This window comes from Balaenoptera ricei, chromosome X (genome assembly GCF_028023285.1).
Source record: "Balaenoptera ricei isolate mBalRic1 chromosome X, mBalRic1.hap2, whole genome shotgun sequence".
NCBI classification, from domain to species: Eukaryota; Metazoa; Chordata; class Mammalia; order Artiodactyla; family Balaenopteridae; genus Balaenoptera; species Balaenoptera ricei.
Window position 1 is genome coordinate 63,511,258 of NC_082660.1, and position 15,628 is coordinate 63,526,885.

Here is a 15,628-nt window from a genome sequence, read left to right on the forward strand (position 1 = left end):
TGTCCCTCCCGGGTTAGAAAATCACAGCCTTTGATTGTGCTGGTCCCCCAACCCCTCCTACCTACTCTTGGAGGCCCCGGGTCAAATGCCACCTCCCTTCGTGAACTTGGACACAACCCCCCTGTAAACTTGAAATGAGTTCCTTATTCCTCTGCTCTCCCATAGCACTAGGTATTTATTTCATTCTGCCTGTCTTGCAACTAACTGTGCACCGTTCTGTCTCCCCTCTAGCCCGGGAGCCTGCTGGGGATAGGATCCCGGTCTAGTTAATCTCTGTCTTCTCCGAAAAATGGAATCTAGGTCCTTAAACACAGTAGGTTCTTAATAGACAGCTGCTGAATAAATTTTTCCCTTAAGTGTTTGGAAACTTGTTATAACAAGGACCATACTCCTAGTGGGTCCGTTCAGTGAGCTGGGTAAAAATGATTCTCAACCTGTGGTGGGACACCTCACTTCTTTATACCTTGAGAGATCTGAAGTGGTCCAGCATTGCTCCTCTATATCCCTCACCCCTCCATACACTGCTCTCCCTCCCCCAGTGAAGGCAAAAGACAATTTTAACTCTTTATTTGAAACAAACAATTCCAGAGACAGAAGGTTAGTCGTGACAACAGCTTCTCACTACAACACAAGGGCGGGCATGGCTCACTGAAGGGACAGGCCAGGCGCCTCAGAACAATATATACAATTTAAACAGTGGCTAAACTGGTGACAGTTATAAAAACACAAAAAGGAGGCGGGGGAACAGCAAAGCCAACAGGGAAAGAACTGGGTACCCCCTTTGCCAGATGCTAAGAGTTTTCTGGAACTACAGAGGCAAGATGGGGAAGAGAGGAGATGGAGGCAGTGGGGGCAGGACCCACGCCCACAGCTCCTCACCTATCCTTTGACTACAGATCCCATCCTGCATGACCCAGGGCCCACACAGGCTAGGCCTGGCTCTCACGATGGGGGAAGAACAAGAGTGGGGAACCCAGCCCCAACCCAAGTCACAAGGTAGTTTTTGCCTTGGGAACTCTGTCCACTGAACTAAAGGGAAGCAGTTACAGAAGGGGGCTAAGCATGTTGACACCATGGCTCATGCCAACCTAAGATGGCAGAGAGAGACAAACACATAAACCAAGGGGACAGGAGTCTGCTCCCCATACTTAAGAGTCATTCTCTGCCTTTGAGGGAAAGAAAGCATTTGGAAGATTTTATTTAATCGCAGCACCAAGGGTTGATGCTTACAGGGGTGGAGAGGGGGAACAAGGTGGCGAGGAGGTTCCAACCACCAGTTATCTCGTGGGACGGGAAGACTGCCTAAGCTCTGTGTTTTAGGTAAATGGTCCCCTCGTTACTTTCATGGTTTCTCTCGTATCTTTCATACAAGACCCTTTAGCTTGGTACCGGGGAAGAGTAGAGAAGGGAGTGGGCACAGGGCAGAGAAGGCAGCTGGGTTCTTCCCTTGGCCAAACCTAGGAACAAGGGCCTTTACCTATGTGGGATGGGTCAGGAAACCCAAAGCCAACAGGATCACCAGAGCCATTAACACTCCACCCAGAGTCTGGCCCCAGGAGAAGGGGTTTACTCTGAAACATAAAGAAAATGGCCTAGCTGGTTTTTGCCCATCACTGGGAGACCAGTCCCTCAGTACAGAGGACTGGGGCCCTGTGGTTGTCAAGTGGTTTGGGAGAAGACAAAAGCCAGGGATTCCTAGGGAAGGCAGGGAATGGATGAGTAGAAAAGGGCAGTCAGCGCCCTTCAGAATGAGTAGCATTGGTTCCTGGGCCAGTCGCCCTGTGGGACGTGGCCACGGGACAGACATTGGTGTGAAAGATGGATCCGGGCAGCACGTGGGCTTAGTCCAGGTCTTCCTCCCCGGGACGACCCAGCTCCTCATAAATCTCACGCACAGCCAGAATGCGATTGAGCATGCTCTCCAACATGCTGCGGTCCATGGGGATCACAGAATACCAGAGAGGTGACTCGGCGATGCAGGACCGCTCGGGTTGCAGGTAGAACACATCGTTGCGAGTCCGGAGGCTTTCGGGACTGCAATGGTGGGGGTGGGGGTGGGGGTGGGGGTGGGGCGGGAGGACAGAGATCAGTTCCTGGGCGAAGTAGAGCCTGTGGGTCCCCCCCGCTTATGCCATTCCTGCGAACCTGCCAACTCACCATTTTGAGAGATAGAATTCATAGAACTTGACAGGGCAGCGGAGGGGATTCATGCGGTTCTCACGCTGCTCTAAGATGGGGGCTTCGTCTTCTCTCTTCCGTTTCCCAGGACCGGTGTCTGTGGAGGAGACGAATGAACCAGACTCCTTAAAAGTGCAGTCTCAACGAGGCACCTCCAAGAGCACAGTCCAGGGCACGGGGGGAAGGCCTCAGGACACAAAACAGTCTCATGGAGAAATAAAGGCAGAAGAAGAGTCTGTCAGTCTCTCTGTACCAACCCAACGCTCTGTAGGGTGTTGCTCTGCAGTGAACCCTGGTTCTCATTGCTAAGGTCTCCATCATCTTCCCCAAGTTGATTTCCTGAAGAGGTGATCTCAGAAGTTACACAGACAAACTGACAAAACAGACCCTACCGCAAGATTGGGGTTGCCTTCCGGGATAAACAGCGATGGCCCCAGCCCCTGGCACATTAGTCCTGGTAGAGGCTCAGGTTCAGAAGGGACCTTGGGAACTGATTCCAGGGCCAGAATGGAAACCAAGGTGCTGTGGCAGTTATGCCCACTAGCTAAGAGTGACAGAAAGGCTGTCATTCACTCTTGTCAACTCTTCCCCTCAGCCAAACCCACCCAACAGCTTCCCACCTGTCCAACCCCCCCAAGCCCCAAAAGTAAACTGCCCTGAAATGAGGAAAAGTGGGAAACAGGCAGCTGGGTGACCTCCTATTTATGCAATAGCCACTGCCCATCGGACTGAAGGACTGGCTGTTTTCATCTTTTCTGCAAACCCAGGAACGGAAGGATAGAGAAGCTGGGGGCAATGGAGAGGGCCAACCTGGTGGCACGGTGGGGCACGGAAGGGGAGGGCAGAGAGGGGGAAAAGCAAAGGAGGGGGCAGCTTCGTACCTCGCCCTTTCCTCTGGCGGACGGGGGCGTAGTAGCGGATGCTCACCACCTTGGTGGTGCCCCGAGGGGTGGTACACTTGCGGGACTGCCGCACCACGTTGGTGAAGGAGAGCTGCATGTGTTCCTCAGCCGTCTGCAGCCCAAAAAACTTAGTGTTGAAGAACATGAGGGTGTTGAGAAGGACAAAGGGCGAGTAGACCCCCAGCTGCTTACACTCCCAGAGGTGCTCTTCCTCCACTCGGGAGAACACCGTATCTGCAACGGGCAAGGGGGAGAGGCTGGTCAGGAGGGATTGACTACACAAACCCAACCGCTTCTGCTCCCACATGTCCCGCTCACAAGCACTGGGCACGCCAGACTCATTCGGTAAGGGACCACTGCATGTAAAACCCTGACGCCTCGCTATACTGCACAGGAGGGCTGGATTTTTGGGTTTGTTTTGGTTCGGTTTGGGGTGGGGTTTTTTTGGGGGGGGGATAGTTTTTTTAACGGTTTCCACCTGCATTCAGACCTTCGCTCACCATCCTCAAGTTACAGGCAGGTCGACGTAAACCTTGAGGAGTCCCACAACTTCTTCCTTTTTTTCCTTCACTTACCACTCAAACCCTGGTCACCATTTTGGGTCCCAGAGATAGCTCTTCAGACCTAAGTCTTGATCCCCTCCTTATGTTCAAGGACAGGGGCTCTGGCTCCTCTAGCTCTTAACCCTGAGGCACCCAACTACACACGTCTACGCTCAGACCCTTTTGTGAAGAGTGGCAGATCCAAGAGCCCTGGACTCAGAATGGTGCACTGGAAGAACGGAGGAAAGGGCGGAGGGGTTGCTAAGTCCCTGTCCCTTACTGTTGGGGAGGAGTGTGGGCTGCCAGGTACTCAGAGACTTGTTGAGTTCTTGAACAAAAGTCAGGTAGTAAAGGTCCGTGAAAATGTTCACCATTCGGTTATTTTCCAACAAGTACTGGAAAAAGAAAAACAGACACACATAGAGCTAGACTCTAGGCCCTAGAGGAAAGACGATGAGGCCGAAGGCCCCAGGCATGGCGACCTTGACAGTTAGGAGCCCACGGGAAACAGGTGCTGGATTTAGTGATCCAGAGTAGTTCTCCCCAGGTATACCTACAGCTCTGAGGAGCTGAGGCCTTGCTGGAAGAGGAGGAAGTCTGGAAGAGATGTGTCACAGCCGCTTCTTCACAAGCCCAGACCCCCTTGTCAGCTGAGGCATGGCTGACGTCTCCCATTGGGAACCAAACATTACCCCACCACTCAGGGAACCCAGCTCTGCCCATCCCTCCCCTCCTAAAGTGGGTTTCAGGATGACAAAGGGACCCGCAGAGCAATGAAGACTGCTCCTTGGTCAAAAGTCCTGGAACACAGCTTTGATTTTAGAAGAGTATTCTCATTTCTTGTCGTGTCTAGAGTAGGAGATGAAAGGCAAGCTGCCTGCTCAAGGCAGGAAACAAGGTGAGGAACAGGGAGTGGGACAGGATCATTTCTGGTGGGACTCTGCCTGCTGTGTTAAGTGACGGCAAGTGAGGCAGGGCGCAAGGGGTACCTGTTGGATGCCAAGACACAGATAGTAGATACTGTCAGGTTCATATCGTTCACCGTTGGGTCGAGTGATTTCTCTCACAAACTGGGCCAGACCGTAGTTGAGCTCAGCAGCTGAGCAGGCCAGAATATCCTCTTTGATACGCATAGGTTTGGCTGCAGTGATACACAGTGGAGGTGGCTGGCATTAAGACAACTGCACATTAAGAATTTCCTTTAGCTCCACCATTAACCCCTTCACCCCTTAGTCACGTCCAGCTCCAGAACAAACCCACCAATTACACAAAGAGCCCTCAGCCTTGAAACCTAGACGGCAGCTCCCCTTATTCTGCAACTCCTCCCCATCTTCACAGGATACCCTTAAGTGATCACAGCCTTATCACTTGTAGACATCTACAGCTGAATCACAGCCCTGCCCCTGCTCCCCTTCCCCTCCTCCTCCCCTGGGTACTTACGGCCAAAGCGCAGCTCATCACCCTTGCTGGTTTCTCCATTGGCGTATTTCGACTGCACCCAGCACTTCCAAGCATTGACACCATATGAATAGTTGAGTCCAGTACAGCTAGGCTGGCTGCTCATGGAGTCCCGGGAACAGCTCTCTGAAAGCACCAGCCGCTTTTGACCCTGGAGGGGAAGAGAAAGGAGGGAGTGGTGGAGGTAAGGCCAGGGCACCATGGAAGCTAGTCAGGACAGTGTTCACCACCAGGGGAGGTGGGGACTGATGAAAGAACACAGCAAGCTTCCACAGCGCAGAACCCCAGGAAGAGCTCTTATAACCTCTGATGAACTGGGGAGAGAGCAGACTTTGGCTGTACCTTAGCATTCACAGTGGTGGAGAAAGGAGGCTAGGGAAGGCGAAACTAAGGCTGCTGACTTGGCTATGAAAGCCACCCCCCACCCCGCCCTTTGAGCCTCCATCCCTCTTCTGTGGATACAGCAGCCCCAGCCCTCACCTTCCTCATGGTTCGGGGAAGGTCTTGTTCAGTAGACACATCCTCAGGCCCTACCAGGCCACAATCAAACAGGAAATCTACGCTGGGGTTAATATCCAAAGGATCTAGAGGGGAAAGGAAGAAGAAATCAATTTTCTAAGACCTCAGCCCCATAGTCCTCCCACCCCACCCCTGCTACTTGTTCACCTGACTCGAGATGAGCCTCTGAGACAGCTTCATTGTCGTCACCAGGACAAAGCTATATACTGAGAACGTGCTCAGAGGGACATACACACAAAAACTCACAACAATGGGAACATTCCTAGCACTACTGAACTGTAAACTTTTAAACATGGTTAAGATGGTAAATTTTATGTTATGTGTTTTACCACAATTAAAAAAAAAAACAACAAGATTCAAGCATAGAATGGTCTGCCTGTCCTGGTATCTCCGGCACCGCTCCCTGTGAGAGTCTTCGGTTTAGGGTCATGCTCGGGGTAACAAGCAACACTCCTTTCCTGACGGCGCAAATGCTACTGTACACAGCGGGCACGCCCTGAATCCTACTCACTCTTGGGGAAGTCCGCCTCCAAGTCTTGCCCAGGCTCATCCAACACATTGGCCATCTTGACGGCCATGGCCAGGACATCATCCCGAGCTGGCCCAAACAGGTCGCAGTCTTCCAGAAGTCCCTCTGCACTCTGGTTGCTCACGAGATCTGGGAGGCAGAGAGGTTGGCTTAGTCCCTGCAGCTCCTACTTGGCGCCCTCAACTGGCTTTCAGGGGCTGATCCCAACTATTCCCCCATCCCGCCAGGCACCGAGATCACCACTCTCCGCCCCCTTAGGCAGAGACAGACTGGCAGCACCCTGTCTCCCTCACCGCCGCTGTCCATGGCATACCACAAAGGTCAGATGAGGCCTTGTCTAACTCCTCGGCCTCTGCAATCATTTCTGCCATAGCCAGGATGTCGGCCTCCAAGGGGTTAGAAGGGATCTTCACCTTCAGCTCCTCGATGGTCTCCACAATCTTGTCTGTGCTCTCCAAGGTAGTGGGCAGGAACATGGGCACAGGCACCTGGAGGCACGAATCCCAACTAAACGCCAAGAACCACACCAGCAGATGAGAGGAACGGCTGGTGAGAGGGAGGGGGCAGGGTGGGTCTCAAGCCTGGGAGGGTAAAGGAGGCCCCCACCAGGAAGGGCAGGAAAACTTACCGGGATAGGCATTGAGAAAGGCACCGGGACTTTCTGGCAGTACAGATGCATAGGCACTGGCACAAAGATGGGCACTGGGATGGGCAGCACAATCACCTGTGGCTTCCACTCTTCTGCTGACAAAAAAGGGGTCTTCTCAGAGCGCCTGCCAGATGGGTCACATCTGACCCAGGACCTGGTGCTTGTCACCCCCCCAAAGCTCTAACACGTGCTCAGTGTCACAAAACTGCCCTTGAACCAAATGTTGAGAGACAACTCTGGGATTCTAGGATGACAATATGCAGGATGCTTCGGCCACCTAAGAAACCCCCTCGTCCAGCTCCCAGGCACAGGGCTGGAGGTCCAAGACCAAGGAACACAGCCTGTGGCGTCTCGGCACCTTCACTCACCTGTCTGACTCCCTTTGGACTTCATTTCCACCTTGCAGGAGACCCCCCGATTCTGCATCAGTGGTTTACACATGGCAGCTTTGTTTTTGCGGGGTGTTGCTGGGGGCGGTGGGGGTGGAGGAGGGGTGGGAGCAGCAGGGGCTGTTTGGATCTTCACAGGGATCTGCAGAGACAAAGGAATTTTAGTGCCACTGACTACGGTACCCTCCTCTAAGACCATCCTCCCCCCTGGCTTTTGCCCTGACCTTGCCCAGATTCCCATTTTCCTCTGAGGTCTTTACAGTGTTGCTGTTCTCCACTTTGGTTTGAGAGGGTGTCTGGGGCTTCGCCTCAGAAGACTGACCTGTAGATCAAAGCAAACGAAAGCTCTCATCTGAGGCACTAGCTCTCCGTTTTCCTCACCCCTGCTCCAGGAGAGCTTCATTAAGAGAACACCAAATATGAATGGGAAGTCTCAAATTTTCCCTCCACCCCCGCCCCCAGGTCTAGTCTTGTCTAGGTCCCAGCAATAGCGGCCCAAAAGATTCTTTGCTCCTGGCTGCCAAGGATGAAAAATAGTGTCCCAGCAATGACCCATAATTTAAGGCCTTCCATTTAGATGGCCCTCAGGAGTTTAGTACCCCTGGAGTGCGGAGAGGCCGGGGTAACATTCTAGAAACAACAGTCTTCACTCTCACTAAAGGCAGAGCTTATGCCAACACTTCCTTCTCTCTTAAAACTAACCACAGCCCCCATATGCCCCACCCTACCTGGGCAGGTACCCATTCCCTACAATAAATCCCTTATAGAAAATCAGTAGGATCTAACTCTCAGAACCTTTTTTTTTTTTTTAAACTCTCAGAACCTTTAAACGAGACTCCTCTAGTACCTCTACAGTCCGGAAGCTGAAAGAGAACGCAGTACCAGGACCTCTGGCCAGGGATGAGGTGAAAGCGGGAGAGGAAGCAGAAAGGGGCCAGGCCCAGGATCAGAAGAGTCCAGGCCAGTTCTAACAGACTGTGCCCCCTGCCCAGGACTCACTGTTCAGGAGGCTCTCGGGCCCACTCTGGGTATCCAGGTTGGGTTGGTTCTGCTGGCTGTAGAAACGCAGCAGACATTGTTGGTTGCAGAAATGACGGATCTGCCCACGCCAGTGGATGGTCTCCAGCAGCTTCCCCTGGCGCTTACAGGCATGGCACCGGGCAGCCTGAGGGTGTCAACAGGATGGTCAGACCTGCCTCCCTAAAATGTGCTGGGTGGGCCCTTTGCCCTGGGATAAGTCGTGCTGCTCCCCTTGGAGGCTGGGTAAGCCGGAGCCCCCTCCCTGGAGATCGGCCCACACCCTGATGGCAGCACAACAGTCCGTGCTCCCTGCCGCCTTTTCCCTCCTTTGTAACGTGCTGCCCCCCTTACCTTGCAGTACCACAGCAGGTACTTGCTCTTACAGTCCTCGCTGCAGAAGTCCCAGGTGCTGCCGTCCAGTTGCTCGGTGACTCCGCGCTGGCAGGTCTGGGAGCAGTAAGTACAAGTGATACAACACAATCCCAGCTTCTTAGTGAAGTCCTGTTTGTACAGCAGCACACAGCCTGGAAAGGGGGCGAGAGGGAAGAGTCCAGAGACGCAGAAATCTCCATGGCCGTGAGACCCAACCTTTTCAAGGCAGTGCACCTGAACCCTCTAACAAGCTCCCGTGCCCAAAGCCTGGGGACAGAAGGCGTAGAGCGTCCTGAGCAGAAGGCCCTGGCCCCGTGGACCACTCTGCAAGCCCTCCTTACTTAATCTGCCATTCTCCCCAGCTGTGAGGTACAGAGCCCTCTGCCCCTTCCCCATCTCCTTACCTTCGCTGCAGAAGCTCTTCTCCACCCCACTGAATCGGAGCTTCTCATGCAGGAGTTTCTCCTGCCGGCAGTGCTCACACTGGGACACCACACCCCGAAGGCGCTTGAAGTCCTCACAGCAATCACGGCAGCAGAACTGGAACACCTGGTCCTGGGACGGGGGCACAGGGTGGGGAGGGCAGGGCTGTGACATCTGGACCTGGCGAGAGCCAAGTGGAAGGACCCCTTCAGACAGATGTCTCTGTGTAGCAAGATGTGGGTGGGGGTGGGGATCTTACCTGCCAGTCCAAGACCTCAGGCTTGCCACTGAAGAGGCTGTGGCAGTAGTGACAGCTCAGGTGAATGCCCCCCTCGGGGCTTGTGCGCTGGAGGGAAGGAAGACAAGTAAGGGAGGGGCAAGATGTGTGTGGTGGGCGGGTAGGGGTAGGGGAAGTCAGGCTTGTTCTTTGCTCTGCCCAGGCCTACCTACCCCAAATCTCATACCCTCTCTACGTCGCCACACCCTTTATCCCTGGTCCAGGGTTTGGAGTACCTGGAACTTGGTCCAGCAGCTGGGGCTGCAGAACTGGTAGACTGTGCGATCAACCTTGTTGTAGTAACAGGGGTCAGAGAGGCTGCGGCGGCAGAAGCTGCAGGGTCGGGGAGGGCCTGGGGCATAGAGAGAAAAGGAGAGAGAGAAAGAGAGAGAGAGAAAGAGAGAGAGAGAGAAAGAGAGAGAGAGAGAGAGAGAGAGAGAGCACACAGAAGGTGTAAGGCAGTGCAGAGATGGAACAGGAAATCCACGGGAAGATGTGATTGGGGCTGAAGTCGGGCAGCAGGGGTTACTTTAGAAGAAGGGAGTATGGGAGGTGGAAGGAAGGCCAGCAGGGGTCTCAGAGAAGAGGGCTTTGCACCTACCAGTGAGCCCTGCCTGCTTCACTTTGTAAGAGGTGGTACAGCACAGGGAACAGAACAAGCTGGTCTTGCCATTACGGTCCACATGGGATAGCATCTCAAAGTTCTTACACAGGGTCTTGCACCAGACACATGGGTACACCCGTGTGTTTTTCTGTGAGGATGGGGAAGGAGAGGCTGAGGCTGGATTTGTCCCTTCACTTTTATTTTTTTAAATTTTTAAAACATGAAATATTTCAGGCATACAAAAAAGTATAGATGATGAGATAACAAAGACCTGTGTATCCACCAGCCAGCTTCAAAAATAAAACATAACAGATACAATTGAAACCCCCTTTATTTGTTTTATTTCTCCCAGCCCTCGACCCGTCAGGCACCTTTATTTCTCACCCAAGGACCGCACCCCCTTCCACAGCCCTCTAATGCACTACTCCCTCGGCCCCACCTTCTTGTACGCCCCCAAGCAGGTTGTGTTGCAGAACCGCTTTTGTTGGCCCTCGTGGAAGAGGAGCTCGGGGCCAGGGCTCCCGGTCTTGGTGTAGATGTAAGCCCCACACTGGTCACAACAGTTGGTTTTCAGTCCCTTGTTGGCCCGGAATTTGGAGAAGCAAGAGTCGCTGCAGAGCCGGTGCACCACGCTGCCATTGCTGACCTCGTGCAGGACCTGCCACATACACACACACACACCCCCTGAGCTGGGGCCTGGCCACCACCACCCACCCTAGTGCAAGGACAGCCCGCCCCGCCTCACCCTAGACCTTCACAGCAGACAGTGGGCCCAGGGACCCCCCAACCTGCACATCGGGCTGCCGACTTGATGGTGAGGTCCTGGGAGGCAAGGAAGGCCAGCTGCACACATCCTGGAGAAGCTCTATCCTTGAATATGCTCCCTCACGATGGCTGCTTCCCCTCCCCACTCCCCTCTTCCACAGGGCCTGGCCCCTGCAGCCCCAGGATTGCAGGGGCAGCTCAGGGCTGGCCAGGCTCTGTAAATCAGCCCCCATCGAGCTTCCTCACCTCTCCAGTCTTCTGGCATATACTGCAGCGAGTGGCATCGGCGGGATCCCCAGACTGGGGGATTGGGCGCTGCTGCTGGGCCTCATACAGAGAGAGACAGACAGATGTGCAGAACTCATGGAAGGAGCCTCCTGAACCAGTCTGCGCCACAACTGAGTCCTTGGTGTTCCAGATCTCCCTGGAGGTGGGGACAGGTTTGCACATTCACTCAGTACCACCCTCTCATTTCATCAGCCTCCACCCCCCTCCTCTGGGATCAATGACCACAGAACCAAAATACTCTCGGACCCCCCCCCAAGTCACCTCTCTCCCAGTTCCACTTTGCTACGTTCTTGCCAACATAGTCTCTGTCTCACCCTTTACTCCCAGCCCGATCCCTGCCCTCCCCACAGCCCGGGACCCTCACGTACTTCTTGCAGAAGGTACAGGTCTTTTTGCCGGAGGGCTTCTTGGAGAAGGTGGTGAGACAGGATGAAGAGCAGAAGAGCTGTGGCAGCCCCTTGCGCTGGTAGGCCGTCTGGCCCTTCTGCAGTGGTGTCCGGCAGTGGGCACAAGTCATCTTGGTGCCTACCGCTGAGCGCCCAGCCCTCTGAGCCACGCTCGAGCGTAGGGACATGCGAGGAGAGCGCCGGGGCCGGAATGGCACAAAGTCCTCATCGTTGGGGTCATCTACCATGGCATCAGAATCCTCATCTGACACTGGAACTGAGGAAGTGGGGGGGGGAGGGGCGGGGAGAAAAGGCTGAGGGACCAGGCCTCCAGCTACCACCTGACCAACAGGTAGCTCAGCTGATCCTGGGATCCCCAATCTCTGTAGTCCTTGGCTTTATACCCCGCCCCTATTACATTGGAATCTCAAGCCACCCGGTGTCACTCTCCCTTAGTTACTCTGTAACCTCCCAGGGAGGGGAAGGGAGGGATCCAAGGGAGAAGATTCAGGGACAGGGATGGCAGAGCTGAAACAGGAAACTCCATTCTCACTGCTCTTGTTTTCAATTTCCCCCACTGCCCCTGGTTCCCATGCCAACCCAGAGCAGAGACAGGCGCTTCGCACTCTGCAGAGTGCGCCACTACAGGAGCCAGGAGATCCATGGCCCGCCACATCCCACTGGGTCACACTTCCTCAAGGCCTACTCACTGCTCTCAGTGGAATCCACAACCTCAGGTTTTGGAGGCTCTACTCTTCTAACGCGCTCGCTTCTCTTCTGCACCTTGGAAACATGGGGAGGGGAGGAAAGCTGACACCAGGGGCAGGCTAAAGGGCCAGCTGCGCTAGTACAGGGTTTGGGGGGGGTACAGAAATAGGAGGGGGAAGGGAGAGTAGGGACCCTTGGCCCTGCCCTTAGGAGGAGGGGAGAAAAGGAGGCTGGACTTTCTCCTTAAGAAGCAATAGACACAAGCGCTCCCTCCCTCCTCCTAACTCTCCTCACACACACCCTCCACAGAGCAACATCTGGGAGGGAAAATGAAGGGTCTGTCCTTCCCAGAGCTACAGGGGGAACCAGACTCCTTCCAATCCCCTCCCCCCCTCACCCTCTCAGGCGGCTTCTCACTCGCCTTCCCAGTCAGGCCATCTCCTGCAAAGGAAGCAGAAAGCAACCTAAATCTTGAGCCTGCCTTCACCACCCCCTCCCTGGCCCAACCCCCGCCTCCATTCCTGGGGAAGAACTTACTCAAAACTGAAAGGGAAAACTCGAGTGCCTGTGGCTTCTTGGGGCCCCTCTCAGGGTTACCTTGAGCTCTGCACTAAGGTGGGGGAGCGGCGCGCAGCTATTCTCCATGAAAAAAATCCTACCTTCCCACCAGCTTTCTGTCCCAATCATTGGGAGTTAAGGAAACACAAGTAACACACCTTTCATCAAGCATTTATAGTTTATCAACAAAAACAAATGCAACCACCCAAAGGTAGCAAGGGAAGAAGGAAGCATTAATGTATGCGGAGGTTCCCCTGGACTCAGGTGGTTATATAAGTCCTAAGACCCTGGTCACAGCCTGGGAGAGGCACAACACTAGGCAGAATTGGGGAGAAATGCGAGCCTCTCAAGTCTAGGCTGGCCCTCCCCTATCAGAGACACAATCCTAGGCCCTGCATGTCTACCATTCCTCTGAAATCACTATGCACTTGGCGGCTCCAGAGCCTAGTTATCATTCATCAAACCCAGAAACCCCAGTCTCATCTAGAACAAAACAGCTAGAAAGATCTTAGAACCAAGAAGCCTGGTGTCCTCCCCAAATCCCAAAGGAAGGAGGATCCTGGTACCAAAAGCCCACTGGGGGAAGAAAAAGGGAACCTCTGCCACCAAACCCAGTCTTCTCAACCCACCCCCCTGAAACCTCACCCCTATTTCTCCTCCACAGCCACTGAGCTCCCCCTACCCCTACTTTCCTTAACCTTCTTCACCACACCCCCACTCCTCCTTCCAAACCCCCACTCTTCCATACACATCCCTACTCTTATCTCTCCACCCTCCTCCCACAACTTCTTCCCCAAACATACAGCCACCCTCCTTACCCCCACCCTCTCCCCATCCTTGATTTTCCAGCTGATCAGGCAACCTACCTGGCAAGGAAGGGTGTGCAGGGGGGCTAGGGCCCCCAGGTTTAGTCTGAGAACTGTTGATTCCATCCCCCAGAGTCTCTCCCACTGAAGGGCTGGGGGGGCCATTTGGGCTCTGTGGCTGCCCTTGGGGAAGCTCCTCCTCTTGCCCAGGGGAGCCCCTTCGCCCTGTAGCTATGGAGGTGGTCTCCTCCTCTTCAATATGTGGGGACTGCAAGGTTATTGGAGAATCTGGAGCCAAAGGCTCTAGTAGCCCCTCAGGTGAAGAGGGATTTGCCCCAGCCCCTGGGTCAGGTGGCACCACCTCAGGGGTCTGGCCCCCTGGTCCAGGCTCTAGGGTCTGATCTCCTGCATCCCATGCAAGGGTCCCCTCAGGATCATGGTCCACCTCTGGGGGGGAGGGAGCTTTATAGAGCAGCCCCCCCAGCCCCAGCAGCTCAGTGGCTCCATCCAGGACTCCAGGGTCTTTTTCCAGGCCAGCAGGGGTATCAAGCAGGTCCAGGGCTCCTGAGGATGGAGAAGGGCCAGGGGGGGCCCATCCTCGAGTTGGGGCAGTCTGGGATTCCAGTAGATCCTCTCCAAATTCCATGTCTACTGGAAGGTCTCCAGCCAGGGGCTTCTCTGGCAGGGTCAATGGGTCAAACGGACTGGGGAAATCACTGGGGTCCATGAGGATGACTGGATATGGGCTGTAGGTTAGGGGTAGAAAAGAGGACAGAAGAGGTGGTCTTCGCCAGAATTCCTTCTTATATAGGTTCTGGGACACACCCCATCATCCACTTGGATTTCTCTTGAATCGCCCCCACCACAACCGACAAGCATTTCCACAGGCTTTAGTGCAAATGACCACTCCCCCCACCAACATACAGCGCCCCCTGTGGGGAGAGGCGTCCCCCGCCCTGGCCCTGTGCCCCACTCGCCAGGCAGTCCGTCGTTCCACCCGCCCGCCTAGCCCCCGCCACCCCACTGCAACTCCCAGCTCCCCTCCCCCCTCACCTTTCACTCCCCCCCACAACTCGGGCTGAACGCCCCCTTAGAGTCTCCCAGGGCCGCTGCCAACAGGAGCCTTTCCCGCCCCCGCGATCTCAGTTTCTATCCCCTCCCCTCTCTCCTAGAGCCCCCCAGTTCCCCAGTCTTTACCCACCCTGTCTGGCCCCACCCCCCCCTCCCCGCGTTGCATGGTCCTCCCTCAGCCCTTCCCTCGCCCCCACAAACTGCCCTTCCTAACCCCTCCCCCCGCAGTTACCTTTCAGGGTCGCCCACTTCCTCAGCCCAGTCCCCCTTTCCTATTGCTCCCCCAGTCCTCCTTCTCCTGTTGCCCACCCCCCACCTCAGGCATTTACAGGAAGACATTTTGGAGCTACGATCTCTCCTTAGACCCCCCTCCCGGCTACTGCGAGAACCCGCCTGCAGGTTCGGTTCGGCTTGATCAGGCTCGACCCCTACCTGCGGCAGGGTTAGTGTAACGGCTACAAGCCTAGAACTGCAGACAGCGACGGCCCCGCGCTCCTTCTCCACCTCCCTCCCTAGCAGCCGGGACAGGGGTCGCGGCCCCTTTAAATGGCAGCGCCGCTCACAGCGCCCAGCGCTCTGCACCAGGCGGGCGGGCGGCGCCAGCAACCAACCCCATTGGCTGGCTCGAGGAGGGGGCTCGCGAGACAGCGCCGGCCCCCGGCGCGAGACTCCCAGCCCAGTGGACGCCTGGAAATTGTGGAGTGGAACGTCGGCACTGGAGATGGAGCTTGAGCCCCCGCCCGGGGCCCCGTTAGTTGAGAAGGAAAAGCTAGCCTCCGGAGCTTGGAAGCCCGCCCCCGGGGAAGGCGGCACCCCCTCTCCACCAAAGGGCCGAGTACACTAACCCACAAAAAACAGATCTACGCACCTGCTTCCCTTACCTGGCTTGAGAGTCTGGCCCCCGTCAACACCCGTGCCCGCCCTACCTCCTGGAGCCCACTCTACCCGTGATCCCCTCCTCTCATTCAAATGGTTCCCGGTCCCCTCCCCCTCCCCGTGTCTCTCTCCGCTTCCCACTCGTGTTCAACCCCCCGGCGTCCGCCCCCCTCAACAGTCCCTACCTACGCCATGCCGCAGGCGCCTGCCAAGATTACCCTCCCCCCCAACCCCACCTCTCCGGGGCCCGCCCCCTGGGCGACTGTTGGGGTAATGAGTGACAGCGAAGGGTGGGGGGAGGCAGTGAC

At 55.4% G+C, this 15,628-nt stretch overlaps 1 protein-coding gene across 5 annotated transcripts; it reads right to left on the reverse strand.

The window, feature by feature from the left end:
- Positions 1 to 551: 551 nt before the first annotated feature.
- ZMYM3 (zinc finger MYM-type containing 3) lies at positions 552 to 15,547 on the reverse strand. 5 transcript variants are annotated; one of them, XM_059910747.1, is made up of 25 exons: positions 15,506 to 15,547; positions 13,434 to 14,119; positions 12,407 to 12,450; positions 12,012 to 12,084; positions 11,284 to 11,578; positions 10,874 to 11,051; positions 10,302 to 10,520; positions 9,860 to 10,010; positions 9,495 to 9,610; positions 9,241 to 9,327; positions 8,963 to 9,113; positions 8,538 to 8,710; positions 8,166 to 8,331; positions 7,391 to 7,488; positions 7,146 to 7,308; positions 6,757 to 6,869; positions 6,442 to 6,616; positions 6,111 to 6,257; positions 5,561 to 5,664; positions 5,063 to 5,231; positions 4,612 to 4,763; positions 3,903 to 4,017; positions 3,060 to 3,314; positions 2,158 to 2,275; positions 552 to 2,034 (listed from the first exon to the last, which is right to left on the reverse strand). In XM_059910747.1, the coding sequence occupies exons 2-25, from the start codon at positions 14,098 to 14,100 to the stop codon at positions 1,842 to 1,844; spliced, it is 4,122 nt and encodes a 1,373-aa protein (XP_059766730.1). In that variant the 5' UTR covers positions 14,101 to 14,119; positions 15,506 to 15,547; the 3' UTR covers positions 552 to 1,841. The 5 variants fall into 5 exon arrangements, with proteins under 5 accessions (XP_059766730.1, XP_059766729.1, XP_059766728.1 ...); XM_059910746.1 differs by lacking the exon at positions 15,506 to 15,547 and adding an exon at positions 15,326 to 15,401; XM_059910745.1 differs by lacking the exon at positions 15,506 to 15,547 and adding an exon at positions 15,313 to 15,365.
- Between the last annotated feature and the right edge of the window lie 81 nt (positions 15,548 to 15,628).